The 19,583-nt window shown below is 42.0% G+C and overlaps 1 protein-coding gene across 1 annotated transcript in view; it reads left to right on the plus strand.

Annotated features, from left to right (window-relative positions):
* Positions 1-18,519, plus strand: part of HECA (hdc homolog, cell cycle regulator) — a 43,631-nt gene extending 25,112 nt beyond the window's left edge. The window contains exons 3-5 of the mRNA XM_029223809.1: positions 4,336-5,376; positions 11,987-12,141; positions 14,940-18,519. Coding sequence (XP_029079642.1) covers positions 4,336-5,376; positions 11,987-12,141; positions 14,940-15,104 — 1,361 coding nt within the window. The 3' untranslated portion in view covers positions 15,105-18,519. The remainder of the gene's footprint in view (positions 1-4,335; positions 5,377-11,986; positions 12,142-14,939) is intronic.
* Positions 18,520-19,583: the final 1,064 nt, after the last annotated feature.

Genomic DNA, 19,583 nt, shown 5'->3' on the forward strand with positions numbered 1-19,583 from the left:
GGTTAGAAGAAATAAATTTTCCTTCTTCTTTAAAACTTGTCAGTAGATATTTAGTGAATTATTTTACGCACACCACCCTGCTTTGTTCGTTGTAGGGAAGCAGAACATTTCTTGCACTTATTTACAGATGGAGAAAGGAGGACGGTCACTTCCTGGTTGTAGCTTTGCTCTAAACACATTCAAAGTCCTTTGGTTTTTCCATCAGGTAATATAAAGTGATAAAGCTTTTAATAATAATTGCTTACATTTAACTGGTGCTCATTATGTGCCGGACACTGTTCAAACTGCCTTAATAACTCCTTTGATTTTCATGGCAACCCTTTCAGGTAGGTGCTCACTCTTATTTCTGCCATTTCACAGCTGAGAAGATAGAAGCACAGGGAGGTTAAGTGACTAGTCAAAGGTCTTAAAACTAACAAGTTTAGAGCTGAGAGTCAATGCAGGCTGGCTGGCTGGCTCCAGAGTCCATATCCGCAGTCACCATGCTCTGGCCTCGCAGGAAGCTCAGCGATGAGGACCCTCTGGTCAGAACCGTCATACCCGGAGGGGAACTTGCCCTGTAAACAAGGGGATGTGTTCCCATGTAAGAAGAATTACTGTATGGAACAGATCCCCGTCGTAAAATAAAATAGTTGTTCAGAAACCCTAAAGTTTGCACTTGGTAGCTGGTTGCCAAAGGAGGGTAGAATAGATTATGGTAAGTCTGAGGAAGTGAGGGTGAGGGCCAGGCTCTGCCCCAGAGAGAATCCTGTGCTGAGTCTAGAAGGCCTGCTGCGACTCAGGGGCGGAGCAGTGGGCTGTGCTCCCCAGTGGCCACCTTCCTCCCCTGTCCCTCCTCCAGCACCCAGTCGCTGCAGAGTCCTAAATCCAACTGGGCTGTACTTGCCTTCAACAAGACGTTTGTTAGGCACGATACAATCTTCACGGTAGTGGGTTTACAATGATGAAAATGACCGAGTCCCTACCTTAGGCTTTGTCTAGGAAGCCTCATGTGACTTCAGAAGGCCCTCGTCGCCCCTCCACCCTGCCGAACTCCCCATCTTCTTGTGATGCCTGAAACTACTTTAAGAGTGGTGAAAACAGTAAATTTCACAGTTGAGAAGCTGAAAATGGCAGTGTCTGCTTTGGGGGGTTCCTGTTAGCGTGGATGAGTCTGTCAGGGGCTTTGGGTTTGTTGGGCAGCCAGTGTAAATGACTACAGTCAGGTCCTTCCCTTTTACTGGGTGGGGGAGGACCGAGGCCTGAGTGGGGAGGAAGGATACAGGATGAGAAAGAGAGTGACAGACATTGCCCAAGTGACGTCAGCCTCATTATCTTATTGTCCAGACTTGAAACTACTTGAGATTTGTGCCCAGAATGAGGTGAGCCCTGATTATTTTCACTTGGGCAGGGAGAAATACAAGCTGAGTATGGAATATTTGGCGGTGAAGCCGTAGAAACAGGTACTGGAGTGTTCCTATACATTTTTTTTTTTTTTTTTGCGGTACGCGGGCCTCTCACTGTTGTGGCCTCTCCCGTTGCGGAGCACAGGCTCCGGACGCACAGGCTCAGCGGCCATGGCTCACGGGCCCAGCCGCTCCACCGCACGTGGGATCTTCCTGGACCGGGGCATGAACCCGCGTCCCTTGCATCGGCAGGCGGACTCTCAACCGCTGCGCCACCAGGAAAGCCCTCCTATACATCTTTTAAAACCATGCTGACTTTGTATAAAGGAACCTTTTCTCATTTTGCTTGTTAGTCAAGCTATCACAGCTCAGACTAATGTCCCAGGGGAGGTGTGTAACACAGGACCTCACTGAATGTGGGATTCCCTTCTTTCCGCTTCCTCCTTAAAGGTTTGGTTGTATCAGGTGTTTGTATTCCATTTATACCTTTGTGGGCCTGCTATTCTTAAGAGCTAGGAACTTTGTAAATTTAGAAACAGCTTTCAGGAAACAATCAAATACATTTCTATAATATGGCTAATTTGTTATAGGTGTGATTTTTGAATGCCACCAGTCCTGTTTTTTACAGTTAAAAAAATGTTGGGCTTCCATGGTGGCGCAGTGGTTGAGAGTCCACCTGCCGATGCAGGAGACACGGGTTCGTGCTCCGGTCCGGGAAGATGCCACATGCCGCGGAGCGGCTAGGCCCGTGAGCCATGGCCGCTGAGCCTGCGCGTCCGGAGCCTGTGTTCCGCAGCGGGAGAGGCCACAACAGTGAGAGGCCCACGTATCGCCAAAAAAAAAAAAGTTTCCTATATGTTTCTGTAAATTGTAAGACTTAGGAATTTGAAAAAGAGGCATGACATTATTCATTTACTTACTTTCTAAACACCTAGTGTGTGAAATGTGAAAATACTTTTAAAAGAAATATCAAGTCCATCTCAGCATTTAAAATTTTGGGTATCGTAAATGCAAAGGTACTGCTAGGTCATTCTTTAAATTTGATTTCCTTAGTCCTGGGTTAATATCACTTTGGTTATTGCCATTACATTACAGAGTCACTGCCTTTGAGGCTGTTCCTCTGAAGGATTAAAGATAAAAGCAACTGAACTTGGTTTAATTGACTAATTAACATTTTAAGATACTAAAGGTGCCTACATTTCAGGTGACTACAGTTAATTTGCCCAGTATACATACCACTCTTCTACTTCTTTTCAGTGTGCTTCCCTGCACTAGTCTTTCTGCCTAGGATTACAGCCCTCTCTCTTCCTTCTGCTCTGCTTGTCATGTGTGGGTTTCATGTGCCAGTGTCTTTTCAATGCACCTTTTTTCAGCACTGGATTTGTGCAAGGCATGAGCCCAGTGGTGCCAGGAGCACAAAGCTGAGTAATAGGCGTCCTTTCCTGAGTCATCACCCGGTGGGGACCAACCACAGTGGGGACTCAAGTAAGGTTCAGTCCAGAAGCTTCCTGGGGGTGGGGAGATCAGGATGCAAGGGAAGAGGGGAGTCGTGGCATCTAGAGATGGGCCTTGAAGACTGGGAGGAAGGGGAAGAGGTTTACTACGTGCCAGTCCCTGCTCTAAGCACCACCTGTGTATCTGTATATTTCATCCTTTTAAGAGCCATATAAGGTACATTCAGTTGTTATCTGCCATTTTTTACAGAGGAAGCTGACACAAAGAGAAGTAAAGTAACTTGTTCACTGAGCACACAGCTCATCAGTGGCACTGCTGGGGTTCTAACCGAGGTAGTCTGGTTGCAGAGTCCATGCTGTGAATTGCTACACTGGACGGTTGGGGTTTGGAGAAGTGAAGATTAAGCGTTGTGACACCCGGGAGGTAGATGGGGAAGCCACGGTGATCACGGGGGTAGACAGGTCAGTTTGGGCCATTTTGCTAAGTTCCTGGAATCCGACACTGAAGGGGATGATTTGTAACATAGCCATAGGCTTTGTGGGTCCCATCATCTCTGCCACTTCGTTTGGTGGCATGTTGTATTATATGAGGCAAGTCTGCTTTTCTCTGTGGTATTCAGTATAACCTAAATCCCGTGATAGTGTTTCGAGGGCCCTTTTGGAGCTACCATCTGAACTTGTTGGTTCAGTGGCTCCGTCATATTTCCTAGTTCACTGGAGTGATTCATTTTGTATGTTTGTTTTTATAAAGTGAATGGTGTGGGTTTTTAAAAAATTTTTCATTTTATTTATTTTATTTTTGGCTGCACTGGGCCTTTGTTGCTGTGCGTGGGCTTTTCTCTAGTTGTGGCAAGCGGGGGCTATTCTTCGTTGCGGTGCTTGCGCTTCTCATTGCGGTGGCTTCTCTGTTGCGGAGCGCAGGCTCTAGGCGCATAGGCTCAGTAGTTGCGGCTCGCGGGCTCTAGGGCGCAGGCTCAGTAGTTGTGGCGCACGGGCTTAGTTGCTCTGCAGCATGTGGGATCTTCCTGGACCAGGGCTGGAACCCGTGTCCCCTACATTGGCAGGCGGAATCTTAACTGCTATGCCACCAGGGAAGCCACAGGAGTGATTCATTTTTAAAAGAACCCTGAAACTGCCTTTCATTACACCCACGTCTCAGGAAGACCTCATACTACACTGTTACAAGTACTGACATATGGCTAATTGCACTGTGAAGGATTTGGACTTTTTGAAGCTTACTGGTATGTTTTTCAGCAGAGAACGGATAATCAGAAAATAAATTCCCTTGGTACAACATCACACCAGAAGAAAATGGTGAATGTTTTTGAACCCTGTCTGGTGTTATGCCAGTAGTAGAAATCTCCACACCAGAAAAATTGTACCTTTGGCGTGAATGGGCTAAGGTGGGATGGTAGCTTTGATCTCACACTTGGCCATGGGTTGGAATCCCACAGCCCGCTAGCTGACTTTCTCTCTCTCTCTCTGTTTCTCCCCAGAAGCCCCTTGTGCCACGCCGCTGATCTGCAGCTTTGGGAGGCCGGTTGACCTGGAGAAGGACGACTACCAAAAGGTGGTGTGCAACAACGAGCACTGCCCTCACAGCACCTGGATGCACCTGCAGTGCTTCTACGAGTGGGAGAGCAGCATCCTGGTCCAGTTCAACTGCATCGGCCGGGCCCGCAGCTGGAACGAGAAGCAGTGCCGCCAGAACATGTGGACCAAGAAGGGCTACGACCTGGCCTTCCGCTTCTGTTCCTGCCGCTGCGGCCAGGGCCACTTGAAGAAGGACACGGACTGGTACCAGGTGAAGCGGATGCAGGATGAGAAAAAGAAGAAGTCGGGGTCGGAGAGGAACACCGGGAGGCCCCCCGGTGAGGCGGTGGAGGAGGCCAAGAAGTGCCGGCCGCCCACCAAGCCCCAGAAAGGCCTGAGCCACGACCTGCCCCGCCGGCATTCCATGGACCGGCAGAACTCCCAGGAGAAGGGCGGCGGGGCCGCAGCCTACGGGGCGCGCTCCCCCTGCGGCTCCCCGGGCCAGTCCCCGCCCACCGGCTACTCCATCCTCTCCCCCGCCCACTTCAGCGGCCCCCGCTCCTCCAGGTACCTCGGGGAGTTCCTAAAGAACGCCATCCACCTGGAGCCTCACAAAAAGGCCCTGGCGGGGGGCCACGTGTTCCGAAACGCCCACTTTGACTACAGTCCGGCCGGGTTGTCAGTTCACAGAGGGGGCCACTTCGACGCGCCCGTGCAGTTCCTGCGGCGCCTGGACCTGTCCGAGCTCCTCACTCACATCCCCCGGCACAAGCTGAACACTTTCCACGTGCGGGTGGAGGACGATGCCCAGATGGGCCAGGGCGAGGATCTGCGGAAGTTCATCCTCGCGGCCCTCAGCGCCAGCCACAGGAACGTGGTGAACTGTGCCCTGTGCCACCGGGCACTCCCGGTGTTCGAGCAGTTCCCGCTGGTGGACGGAACTCTGTTCTTAAGCCCCTCGAGACACGATGAGATCGAATACGATGTTCCCTGTCACCTTCAAGGTACAGGTGTTCGCTCACCTTGCCTGTTTTCTGTTTGTGAGAAGTGAAAAGCCAACAAGAAGGGATGGCCCTGTTGGGGCTTAATTTTAACTGATGACGTGTTTTTGTTCTAGTCAGGAGCTAGCTAACTTTTGAATATTTCAGCTCTGCCCAGTGAGGTGGTGTCCTTTCCTCTGATGTCACACTATACCAAGTACAGTGGTCCTGGTGGGTAATTTTATGTTTCTGTCTTGCTGTAATTTGAAGAGAGGATTCAGGTGTATAGTTTTTCGTAATTGGGAGGAACTTTAGAGAAAGAATTGCATAAAAATGTTTCACTTGCTATAAAATAGGTGCCTTTGAAACCTATGTTACTGTGCCCAGCAAGCTGTGTATTCTCTCTGATCCTTGTAAACATAACACAGCGAGGGAAGGGTCAATGTGTTTTTAGATTAGTTGAATTAATCTTGAAATGTATGAAAGGTGAGACTTTCTTGATAGCAGCAAAAGGAAAATGAAAGCTCAGATATTACCCTGGTGGAGAGGCGTGGGGAGCTTCTTACTATTAGCGCTGTGGATGACATACAACTGGGACATTTCAGCCAGAAAATGAATAACAGGGGGTGGGTCAGTTGACAGAGAAATCTGTCAATTCATGTAAAACTACTGAATTTATATAAATATGGGATCCATGACATATAACCCGTTTATAACTTTAAAAGTGTGCTTTAAAAAGCCTATAGTAAAAATGATATATCCCCACCTATCTTCTTCCCACCCACCCCTGCTGTCTCACTTCTCAGAGTGAGACACTTTCAAATCTTAACTGATTCTTCAGGTTTTTACCATCATAATTTTAAAACTGCTATCTTCATTCTCCGATTTTACATATTACCTCTAGATTTACTTTTAAGGTGGATGATGGTTCATGCTTTCTTGCATCTTCCCCTTTCTCTCAGGATAATCCATCACAATTCTTAGTTAAATCCTTAATGATTTTGTTATTATGAGTATATAAATATTTAGTGCTGAGCCAAGAAGTATAGATGTATTTCCTATTTAGAGAACTGTATGTTCTGGGACTCCTTTTGTTTTTATCAAAGTTAATAATTGCTTCACATTTTCATTTGCTTAGCCTTTTTTTTGAAGCTTTGGCTGGTGCTTCTAACTCTCCAGCAGCTCTACAAACCACCTTTCAAAAACATGTCCACATACCTGTCAAACATTTTTATGAATTATTTTCTAGAAATTTCTTTCATGGAGCCTTTCATCTTCCTGCTCCTGTCTGTCCTGCTGCACTTAATGCCTGCTGTACTACATAGCTGTCCTTCTAGGAATTCTTTCATCTCTTTCCTATTTTTTATCTTCTGTTGCCTAGATCCCATACTCTCTTTTTCCTTGGTAAATTTCCTCAGTTTGTTAAGAAGCATCCCCTAGGAGCTTTCTGAGAAAGGAAGCATGGGAATAGATATTTTGAGTTTTTGAAAGTCTGGTAGTATCTTGATTCTATCTTCACACTTCCAAGTTATAATTATTTTCCCTTTGGAATATTTTCCCATAGTCTTCCAAGTTATAATTATTTTCCCTTTGGAATTTTGAAGGCATTACTTCACTGTCTCCTGTCTTCCAGTGTTGCTACTGAGAAATCTAATATTATTCTTATTCCTGGCCCTTTATTTCTCCTTCCCATCCTCCAAAGGTTTTTAGATTTTCTCTAGTATTCTGAAGTTTCACCATGATGTCTTTTTTTCCATTTGTTGGGCAGGATGCTTTCTTGGCTTTTTGATTTTGTAAACTTATAGTCTTCAATTTGGGGAAATTTTCTTTTGATTTATTTCTTTGATGATTTCCTCCCATTTTCATTTTTTCTTTCTTTCTTTCTTTCTTTCTTTCTTTCTTTCTTTCTTTCTTTCTTTCTTTCTTTCTTTCTTTCTTCCCTCCCTCCCTCCCTCCCTCCCTCCCTCCCTCCCTCCCTTCTTTCCTTCCTTCCCTCCTTTCTTTCTTCTCTGTAGAACAGTTAATGAGATGTTGGACCTCTTAGATTGATCCTTTTTTTTTTTTTTGAGGAGGGGGGAGATCCTTTATTATGTATATTTTTGGCCCTGTTCATCTCTTTATCTTTATTCTGCTTTCTGGAAGATTTCTCTGATTTTATATTCCAGTATTTTTACTGAGTTTAAGATTTTCTGTTATCTATTATATTTGTAATTTCCAAAAGTTCTTTTTAAGAGCATCCTGCTCTTGTTTCATGCATGCTATTTCTGCTTCACCTTTCTCAGCAGGAAAAGGGAGCTGAATTTGCGAGGGGTGGTCTCATTCATTTGCTAGAGTTTTGCCTACTGTCCTGTGTCTTTTAGCCTTTGTTATAGGGCAAGCCACTCTAAAACTTAGTGGTGTAAAACAGTGATGATTTATAATTTCTCACAATTCTATGAGTTGGTTGGTTAGGATGGCCTCTTACACATGTCTAGCAGTTGGCAGTCTGGTTGGCCTTGGGAGCCTCAGCTAGAATGGCTTATCCCTGTTTATATATCCTTTCATCTGCCGGTAGACTAGCCTGGGCTTTTTCACATGGTGTTCTCAGGATAGCATTAAAGATGGTGAGAATGGAGTTGCATGGCCTCTCTCTCTTGAGGCTTAAGCTTGGGACTGAGTAACATCACTTCCATCACATTCTGTTCTTCAAAAAAATAAGTTGTAAGGCTATCCCAGATTCAGGGGATGATTCAACAGACTCTGCTTCTTGATGAAAAAAGTTGTATAGAATGTGTGGTTATTTAGTAATTTGTTATACCCCACTCTTTCTCTTTCAGCACCTCATCTCAACCTCCCCTGTGCTTGTTTTCCAGTTTCAGAGCTAAACCATTTATTACTTCTCCATCTAATTTCTGATCTCATATTCAGGGTTGCAAGTACCTCATAGTTTCATGGAAGATAGAATTTGTATTTTGTTACTTGTACTTTATACTGCGTGAGGATAATTTTAGAGGGAAGTAGAAGGAAACATCTTCACTTCACCATTTTATGATTGGAAATATTCTTTATGAAGATGAATGAGGATACAAGGGTACAGGGTACATGAGAGGAGAGTTGTCCTTTTTCTACTCATGATGGACAAATCCTTTTCATTTAATCTGTTCACCAATCAATCAAACTTATGAATTGCATACTTGTACTGGGTACTATCAGTCCTTGCCACTCATCAGTCTATAATCTTAGGATATAAGATGCATTTGCAAAAGTGTAACTAACTTTACCAGGCCTAAGGCACTAGTACCACCTTTGGAACTGGTATCGCCTGGATATTATGTACGTGAAGCAACCTATCGTTTCCAAAGAGGAAGGGGACACTTTGGCCTGGGTAGTCAAAGGAGGTAATGTGAAGGCAGATGTCAAGAGGGGCACTGGACTTTGATAAGTACACGGTCTAACTACACTGGGGGTTTGTTGATAAGGAGTAATGTAAGCAAAGGAATAGTTGTTCATAAAAAGGTCAGGAGACAGTGAGAGAACCGAAGAGCACCATCTGGTTGGAGCAGAGGTTCTAGAGTAGGAAATGAGTAAGGTAGGTGGAGAACAGATTGTGGGTGTCCTTTCAAGCCATAACAAAGAGCTTTGCCATATTGATGAATTGAAGGGTTTAACAATTTTTTTTTTTTAAAGCCAATGGTTGCTTGGGGGAAAAGTTGTTTGAAAGGGGTGGATACAGTTGAAACTTAAATCTGTATTCTAGATGCAAGGAGAAGAGAGACAGCTGGGTGGTGATGGTGGGGATTGAAAGGTGGGAACAGCTGTAAGAGATTATATTAAAGGGAAGATCACAGCTTTGGGGACAGCTTTACTCTATGGGATAAAGATGTGTCCTTGTTGGCTCACTTTGGCTCTAGACCAGGTAAACAGTATTGTCACGAACAGGAGAAGAGAAAGTTGGGGAAGGGACCTGATCTTAGAGGAAGGAAGATGGGGTACTTGTGTGTATTGGGTTTGAAGAGATGTTGGAACTTTTGTGTGGAGGTGTCTTTCACAAGCGCTATTAGAAATAAACATTTAGGATGAACACTGAAGCTTATTTTACAAGATTAGTGGGTAAAAGAGTGGAAGAGGCCTTGAATGGGGAGAAAAGAGAAAGAAAAGGAGGAGTATATGACAGAGCCCAGGACCAGATCTTAAGGGTACCCATCAGAGTGGATGGAGAAAGGTAAAAATTAGACAGGCCTAAGAATTCTGTGTGTGTGTGTGTGTGTGTGTGTACACACCTAAGTACATACACACATTATCCAAATAGATAATGGATGTGTTAGGTGTGCACTACAGAAGTCTTGAGAAGTTTAACTGTTGATGATAAAATCTGAGGATCTGGTTGTTTTATCAGCACCAGACAAGTCAATGCCGTAAGTGGGGCCTTGGCATATGTCCGTGTTTTTATTGCCACATCTCGAAGTCCATGCCATCTTCTTTTATAACAAGCCAGTGTCAATAATTTCTTCCATCACAGAGTTTCAACCATGTATTCCTTAAAGCATTTTCAGTTCCAGTAGGAAGGCACATTCCAGGCCACAGGATTCCAGGCTGCAGTTGATTATACGCTGCTGAAATAATGTGTAATTTCCAGTGGTGGACCGTGTGGATTGTCATTCCCTTGCTCTGGGCCCTTTCCCCCTCAGTGCCCTCCCCAGCCTCCAGCTCCAGCCTCTCTTCCCTCATTTTTCCAGAAGAAGATGTTTTTGTTTGGTTTTAATAATTTATTAAGGTTGATCGAGTTAGGAATTTCTTTTGGTACAATAGTTCTTTACCACTTAGAACCATAGGTAATTATTCTCTCAAAAATCTGCTTTTTGTTTGAACTCACAACCCTAGAATTTAGAAATTTTAAATTCTCAGTATTTAGGACAATATATAACAGTAACTGAAACAAATTCCCAGCCAGGAATTCCCGTGATGTAGCCTGGAGGTTGAGTCAGACAAGTCTGGACTTTGCTCTTTATTATCTTTTTGAACTCGGGCAAGCTATTCCAGCTCTCTAAGCTTCAGTTCCTCCTATCTGAAGTGGGAATAACAGTAATGCCTACTTTAGAGGGTTGTTGTGAGGGTTAAATGAAATGATTCACGTAGCCTCCTAGCACAGTGTCAGATCCTTGGTAAGCACTCAGTGAAAGTTCCCTGTCAACTTCATCATCATGGTCATTGCTACCAACATGTGACTTCTCCGTCTGTCCCTGTCCCCACCCTTCCTAGCAGCCACCTTGATGTCTTTGAATGTTTGAGATCTGCAGTGTTTGAGAACTCCGTCTAGGACGGAGATTGGAAATGAAGCCTTTTCCAGTGTGGCTGCTAGATATTGAAATGACATCCTGAAATGCCCCAGCCCACTCTGAGTGTGAGATTGTTTTATTTTCAGTGCCCTACAGCAGAGGTGGGCAGTATTGTAAGAAGCTCTTGTCACCCTTCCCATTTTTTGGCATAGAGACCTCCAAGGTTTTAACGTCTTAGGCTGTTAATATATCTCATCCATTCATGTAATGTACAATTATGGAGTGCTTTCCGCGTTCCAGATATTGTGCAAGACACTGAGCCTTCAAGGAGGGCATAGTTCCTGCCCTCAGGGAGGGGGAGAGAGAGTCTCGTAAATGAATGAAATGAAAGATTTCCCTGTGAGTACTGTATACCCCCTTCTAATGTGTAAGGAGCAGGCTGGTCCTTAACCACTGAAAATATGAAGAGCATGGTCTGGCTGGTGGCAACGAGCAGCACACTCTGAATAAGAAGTCACTTAGGAGTATGTATTCTGCTGCTGGTAGTTTTTTAGCACAGTGGAACCCCGATCCCCACATAGAGAGCAGTGTTATTGTTGTTACACATTGCCCAGACAGATGCTGGACATTGCAGCTTTTCCCCGATTTGAACCTGAACCCTTCCATATAAACTAGCGTGACATCTTTCCTTTACAAGCGTTAGATATTGATAAATAGTGGAGGAATGGGCTTATGACTTTCAAGAGCCCAGTAAATAACAAGACATTGAACTCCTTTGAAAAAAGAAACAAAACACACACAAGTAAGATATAATTCTGGTTCCTAAATTGGATGTGGTGATGGATGAGCAATTTTGGAGACAAGAACAGTTAACGTAGTAATTCTGACTATGGTATAATTCTGGGCTACAAATACCAAGACAGACTTTGGACTTTTTCATGATGGGACTTGTTGATGCACGAGAGCCCATGAACACAGACCAACATTGCTGGTTCAGCCTCCATAATCCACAGTAGATCTCTGAGCAGAAAGTCCTGCATGATCACAGCTGCTTTTGAGCATCCGTGGCTTGGTCATTTTGAGTTTGGACGTCCGTATTATAAACCTGGCAGCACTTTTCGGAAAAATGAATTGAAGCAGGTATTTAATAAGATTGAACTTAAAGTATGTGTCCCATTGACAATAGTTAGTAATCCATCATTTTTGTAAAAGGACAACTTGGGGATATATGATAAATATCATCTATTTTGCTTTATATATTTATTCAAATGATAAAGTTTTGCTTATAACTGATAGATGAGCCATTGTTTTAATCCCCTTTGGTGACAAAAGGTGATTTCTTGGCCAACCACTCTCAGCATCGTGTCTTCTGTGTACAGGGAGGCTCATGCATCTGTACGCAGTGTGCGTGGACTGCCTGGAAGGGGTTCACAAGATCATCTGCATCAAGTGTAAGTCGCGGTGGGATGGCAGCTGGCACCAACTGGGCACCATGTACACCTATGACATCCTGGCCGCCTCTCCATGTTGTCAGGTTGGTATTTACCCCTCAGAGCGAGTAGTGGGTGCTATCAGGCTTCTGTCCCCAGATGAATGCAGAGGAGTTAGAGGCAGCACTGCAGTTATGTTGGAGGAGGTGGGAGGGTGTGGAGAACGTGCTTCAGGAGTGAGCAGCCATGCGACTCCCCAGAGTCCAGCAGTGATGGTTGATTTACTGCAGCACGGTGCTGCTGTTACTGGAATACTAGGCAGTCATTAAAAGGGATCTTGTAATTATGTGGGAAATATTTTCAGTATTTTAAGTCAAAAAAAGCCGCCTTTAAATGGCAGAATAATATGCTTCCATTTGTAAAAAGTGAACATGAAAAGGAACCGGCTAGCCTATTACCAGAGGTTGTCTCTGGGTTGTGGGATGCTGAGTGGTTCCTTTAGTTTTCTTTTTGCTTACTTATATTTTTTAATGTTTTATATGATTAACATAGTTTCTAGTAAGAAAAAGTTGTCATTTAAAAGGAAAGAAGAAAGTTTCACTTTCTTAAATAGACAGGATTTTCTTTTTGTTTCCTTTCTGTGGGACAGTGCAGTTATCCAGGAACTGCCTGCCCTGTCAGGTGTTTGAGGTTGACTTGAAAGATTTGTAGTCCTTAAAGCTCTGCTAAGGGGGGGCATCTTCTGATGCTAAGAAAGCATCTGAACTGTAGCTGTCATGAGGAAAAGAGGGAAGTATTAACATTGGAAAATGCCTTACATAAGTCCATAGAAACACAGGAGACAAAACAAAATCCTTGGAAGTATCTTGATTTATTTCCAAGTGCTTTGGAAAAGAAAACACTTGTTATATAATTATTTGATATTCATGGATTGGAGAGGTATTTTCCTTCCCTCTTAAGTGGCTAAGTCTTTAATATAAATACCTGATAAACATTTCATTAGTTTTATTACACAGTTTTATATCTTTAGCATTATGGTTTGACTTTTATAAAGAGAATATCCTTACCATTATTAGTTTATTCAGAAAATAAGCTGTGTTGGTTGAATTAAAAGGTTGGCACAGTTGGTATTTCAGCTATGCTGTGTCTGTACTAGTGATCTTAGAAGAGAAATATGGTCGTGAGAGACCTGAATGGCCATCTGTAGCCTGTCGTTTGATTCCAGATAGGATTGACTCCTTTACGCTATTCTCATACATGGACCACATTTCCATTTAAAACTTAGCCTTGGAAGTGAGATATCATTGTCTTTTAGTTATTCACTGTAGCATTTTATAATACCCACTGTTCCTTGATGCCAGCTCTTGAAATGAGAGGAACAAAAGGAAGGGATGCCTCTCTCCCACACACACCAGACAGGGTTATCTTTTAAAGAAGTAAGGAAGTGAAAGAATGTGTGGGCCTATAACTCATAGAGTGTTAGCACTGGAAAAGATTCGTATTTTCCACATACAGTGGAGGCCTAAACAATTAGAATGATTTTCCCAGGTCTACCCACACGTGTCACAGCCGTGACCACAGCCTCTGTCACTCCCAGTCTGGTGCTCTTTCTACTCCACCACTGAAAGGCACTGGGGTTATTTCCTCATCTTCAGGGAGAAAAGCAGAATGGCATCCTGCCACATCCAGCCTGCTGTTCCTCATTATATATTTCTTCCTTAAAACAATTTAAGCCCAAACACTTCTTTTCTGGCCCCTTACTGAAATGGAAAACAGGTTTGATTACTTTGGGCTTAAAAAAAATCAACTAACTATGTTCACTGAGAAGGTACAAGTGTTAGACACTATTAAGGCATCAAGGAGTATCTTCCGATAAGACTTCGAGACCAAAATAAGCAGGAATTCATTATTAGAAAGGAATAATAGGTTAAAGAGAGTGGTTAAAGAGAGAGGTTTGCTTAGAATCTCACTTTTAATATTGTTCAGAGAGATTAGTCAGTTAAAAGGGAATTTTTCTCAGGTTACAGAAAGGTAGTCCATGTAATGGCTAAGAGGGTAGGCTCTGGAGTAAGCTACTGTGGTTCAGATCTCAGCCTTTCTGCTTTATCACCATGTGCCTCAGTTCCATCATCTAAAATTCATGTACTACTACCTACCTACAGGAGCGTTTTGAGGACAAAATGACATTATGCCTCTCTATTACCTTTGTAGAATGAGTCTGAATTGAGAGTCTGTTATAATTTCTGGTTATTCACTGAAGTCCTTGGACCTATTGCTGAAAGCTTGGGTCTTGTGCTGTTAGAGGGAGGCTGGGGCATGAATAAAGGTACAGTGTGCTCGCAGGTTCCAGAAGCCTCAGGGTAAAGGTGGCCCTTATTCCTGGATCCTCAATTTTACTAGAGTATTTTAGGGAAATTTTATTTTTACCCCAAAGAAAACAGAAATGTAGTAACCAGTAGAATGAAAAATGTATATGGATTTTAAAAATAAAAAAAATCTTCAAAGAAATTTCATGCAAATTTGGATGAGGGAAGTTGGTTTCAGTCACTTTTTAAAATCCAGGGGGCAGAGATTTCCAGTTGTTAGGGGAACTTTACCTGAGAAGTTTAGGCAGTACAAGTTGAGAATTTTCTTCCCACCAGTAGTAGTAATTACTAGCAGTGCTGCACATCGGGAGAGAAGAGTCATTAATCTTTCAGGCTGATGGGTGAATATTTGAGTGTATATCTCATGCTTATCTGATGCTCTGCGTACCCTGTTTTGGGTAATAAAAGGATACTTTACTAAACTCTTGATCAGTTTCCCAGGTAGAGCAGTCTCACGTTTTCGTTGGTTTGACGTTGGCAGTGCTGTGACGTAGAGGGGTACTGTGGCTCACGGCATCTTGTGTTCCCCCCCCCAGGCCCGCCTGAACTGTAAGCACTGCGGGAAGCCAGTGATCGACGTGCGGATTGGGATGCAGTACTTCTCCGAGTACAGCAACGTCCAGCAGTGTCCACACTGTGGCAACCTGGACTACCATTTCGTGAAGCCATTTTCCTCCTTCAAAGTTCTCGAAGCTTATTGATGAAAGCTTTGCTTTAGTAATAGCTATTTTATTGATATTATTACTTTATTACATATCTTTTCTAGGGAAGCCTTCTGTGACATTCATTTCTTTTCTAATTGAAAGGAGAGTTCCTTTGTGTATGTGTGCCACTAAAAGGGGGGCTGCCCCTTGCCTTCTCTTGACTCCCGAGTGTTAGTCTGTGGTCATGACCAGAGCCCAGCCGGTACTCCTGTGAGCTTGGGGGAGCGGTTAACTATCACTAAGAGTCTCTTGGGCAGCTTTTAGGGTGGTGGGGAAGATGGGGTGAATTTAGGAAAGGGATTATGTGGTCGTAAACTGAGAGCACGGTAGGAGTTGGGAAGAAACTCTTACTAAAATGTTAACTGTCTAAAGACCCACTTTTAGATCTTCTCTGGGCCTTGGAAAAAACATGTGACAAGTGAATGTAATCTGTGCCTGGAGAGCTGATGGTGTGTTTGTCCACCTTGGTTTGGCGTTCCGCAGTGCATGCTGGCCTGCAGTTTCCCCTCACTGACCGATCATTGGAAGGTGGACATGAGCCCTGATTCTATCCCTGTTGTAGTTTAGCAGGCAGTTTTCATACTGAAAATAATATCCAAATTATAAGGCATATGAAAGTATATATTTTTAGGTAAGCTGACCTATAACAAAGAGAATATGCTAAATGAATTTGGAAATGATGCAGACTGACTCAAGAGGGCAAACAGGCAGAACGCTGTCATTTGAACTGTGTCTTTGAAGTTGGTCAAACAAACTCTTAAGGAGAATCCAAGAATAACATGATTTGAGCGGTACTGATTTATATAGGTTGCACTGTCGAAGTGCCATTTGACGTCAGATCCTTCTCACAGGTAAATCTCACAGCCACAGACCCTGACTGGTGAGTTTCAGAACCAATTGCCGTACTTGTCTTCCCCCCAAATTGCTTATGGCTGCATTTTACCCCTTTAATGCTGCGTTTCGCAAATCAAAGATTTTGCCCTAAGAAGGAAAGGAAAAAATTATCTGTGAACCTTTGAGGAAAAGAATAATTTTAGTATTTCTTTTTAAAGTGTTTCATTTTGGAAAATCACTGATTATAATGCATAACAATATGTCTGAAAATAGATTATTCTGAAGATCTCCATGATACCTTACCATTGGTGAAGAAGATGATACTTTACAGAACTTGATTGGTCAGAGCATTGAGCTTTCCAAAATCCCAGCCTTCTGTTTATTAGAGCTTTCTGATTTAAGTAGACTGACACCCCATACCTTTAGAGAACTGGAATTGGAATATGATTTCTCAAAAATGAATTTGATAATTTCAACCATAATACACATATATGCTAAAAGAATGTTGAAAATATGATCCTTTTATGGGTAGCTAAATTTGGGGTTATGTGAATATTTTCTATTATTTCGTTTATACCATTTTTTTCCCTCAGAAAAACAGTTGTTTTTCCTCTCAGAAGTGTTTAGGCATCATTGCAAGTGAGTTTCAGTTCTGCTACATGGAATATTTGATGTTTTGTTAGAAAGAACACAGCTGACTGAGAGATTGACTAATATTCTTTATCTTTCGGTTTGCATGATTGTAATTCGGCTGACAACATCCAGTTTGATGTTTGATGATCTGAAGAGTATCACAGTGAGGCGAAATGCTGAATGTCTGTAAGAAGCAGCAAATTGTCATTGCTCTCACAGTATTTGATGCAAGGAAAAGAGGCCTATAGGACACATCCGTGGCAAATTTGTCTTTAATACACAAAGCTGTAACTGAACTAGCTGTTTTGCTATTGATTCTCTCACGTACCCAGTTATAAAAATTGGTGAGTTTCTCTTGTCTTCAGAGTACCATTGGATTTTATTTCTGAATTTAAAATGAATAGTAAAATATTTGTTCTTTAACCCACCTCAGTTTCTAAAGAGAAACCTGCTTGTATTGTTGTTCTGAAGCTTCAAGTTTACGTGTAGGTCACATTCAGCAAGCTCCTCAGCCTAAAGCTTCTGCAGGTGTAGCGTCTGATGCGTTCCCTGTTTTCTCCTCATGTTGTTGTCTACTCTGAGAAATAAGTATGAGGAAGTTTCACTGTAAGTGAGTAAAATTTGCTTTGGGCCTTTATTTTGATGATTAAGTTAGGATTCTATGGATGCTGAATTGATATAAAAGGAGAGGCACAGGTATCATATGCAAGAGTATCTTTTGCCTTTAAGGCATTGCGTTCTTGTCTAAAATGGAAAATTTGGCTGAATTGAGAATAAAATGTAATTGAGTTTGCAGCCATGTGAAGAATAAATTTCATTTTGGAATCTGCTGACCTTACTATGTTCTCCACACTTTCTCAAAGTACTTGGCTCTGAGTACCTTGATAGGAATTGGAATATATCAGAAAAGATGATTATTTTTGTTGTGGTTTGGATATTAAAGGGTATTAGTCACCCAAGAGATCCACTTTCTGTTTTTCTGATAAATAGTGTTCAGTAACATGAACCTACTCATGAGTGACTAATAAGTGATTTTTATCTACTTTAGCTTGTTTTAGTTTTAAGCATTATACCTTGAACAAATAAAATCACCTGCTTTAGTTTAATGGGAAGACTATTTCTGAGCATCTCATCTTCTTCTCCTCAGGCCAGCTCAGTTCTTCACTCTCTTCTGGTTGCGCTTGAAGCAGTTGATATACTGGGTTTACACCTTAAAAGATAGACATTTGCTGTGAAGTTAGGGAGTGGGGTGAATTATCCCATTGTAATTAAGAAAGAGCTTTCCCCAAACAGTCTTTAATTCCCAGTTTTTGTAGAAGAAGCTCATTCATTTTCTGAGTAAAAAGTATTTTCGTATCTGTCTGGGGGGAAATTAACTCATCAGGAAAATATTATTAGGTGTTTAAGTCCTAAAACTAACAGATTAAACTGATACATAACTTATTAGATCACCCAAACTAACTTGCTGAAATCTTTTGTTTTGTCCTGTAAGATCAATGCTTAACATGCAGTCTCTCCTCCTGTGCCCAGGTCAGTAACTCCAGGTTGCTCTTCTCTTTAGTCTCATGGTAGCAGCTGTTGGGTAATTTTAGTCGGAGGTTGGGGAGGAGGTGAGGAGAAAGTGCTCTTGTTCAGTGTTTTGTTTCCTATAAAAGGATGCTGCCTAACCCAGCTCATCTCTGTGTCCTGTTGACTTTATTATTATTCCAGGTAATTGCAAGAAAATATAATGAATGGGCATCATTAACACCAGCTCAAAAACATATTCTTATCAGTGAATATTTCTTGTCAAATGTCTTGGATTGCACTTTTGTTGAGGGAAGACAGTGTAAATAGTTAAAGAATGTTGATAAAATTGAAACATTTGGTTATGGAATTGTGTGGTGTTAGAAGGTTTCTGTTTGTGAAATGTATGTATTAAAAATAATAAAATTTCAGAAACTAACATTGTATTCTCTCTTTAGTGTGTCACTTTATTTTTTGTTGGGATTCCAGGTTCTTGAACTTGGGATTGTTTGATAAGAAAAGGTAGTAGAGAAGACGTTCTGAGAGTTTGATCACTATTCAGGTAGCCACTTCAAAGTCACTACTGCAGCTAATAAAAACTACGAACTTTTTATGCTGTTTGAAAGTGATGTACCACATGTAAATTCCCTTTGCAACAAAAGAAGCATTCTGTATAACAAAGTTTGTTCCATGTGGATAATCCACAATTATTGTTCTGGTTATAGGGAATCCTATTGACTAAGTAGATAATCCTATTCTACACTTTGTTGTTGTTGCTTCTAGGCCTGTAACAATTTTCATAATAAAAAGACTGGATTATATCCTTCTTCATTATAAGAAAATGAGAACTGAGTTGCTGTTAAACTTCTTGCTGACTTGCACTGTGATCTAGTTTAGCTTATCTTTCAAATTTCCTCGTCCCCTTCATTTCAGGTATTATACTCAGCCAGTGGATTGAAATCCACAAAGTCATAAGAACACAGGAAACGTGGGTGAAGAAAGAGTCTCCAGTGGATTCACAGCCTGTCTTACCATTATTTACTACAGACATCTGAGGCGTAAATTTTATTTCATTTAAAGCCTTAACGACTTGGGATATTACACTTGTGATAGTGTAATTTATATCAACAAAATTCCTTTGCAATTGAAAAGAAAATACAGTTCTTACTATTATAGAAAAAAACCAAAGTTAAACAGTGATTATTAAGAATTAAGTTTAATGGAAGAGAATCTTATTTGTTCTTAGTGGTTTCCATTTCTTTAAACCTTGCTTATATTGTTTTGACTTCAATTTAGCAGCAATTAGATTGCTAATTATATAGGCTGTTTCTCTAGTAAAGAGTTAAATTTTGGAAGAAAGAAAGCTTTCCTTGAGCTTTTGTTCTTTTCATGTTCTTTCAGCTCTCTATACACAGGATAAATGTTATCTACTGAATGTGAAATATCTTTGAAGATAGTAAAGTGTTGTATAGATGTACTAGAAATAATGTATTTTTAAAGAAT

This window comes from Monodon monoceros, unplaced genomic scaffold (genome assembly GCF_005190385.1).
Source record: "Monodon monoceros isolate NGI ecotype Baffin Bay Population unplaced genomic scaffold, NGI_Narwhal_1 Super_Scaffold_15, whole genome shotgun sequence".
Classification (NCBI taxonomy): Eukaryota; Metazoa; Chordata; class Mammalia; order Artiodactyla; family Monodontidae; genus Monodon; species Monodon monoceros.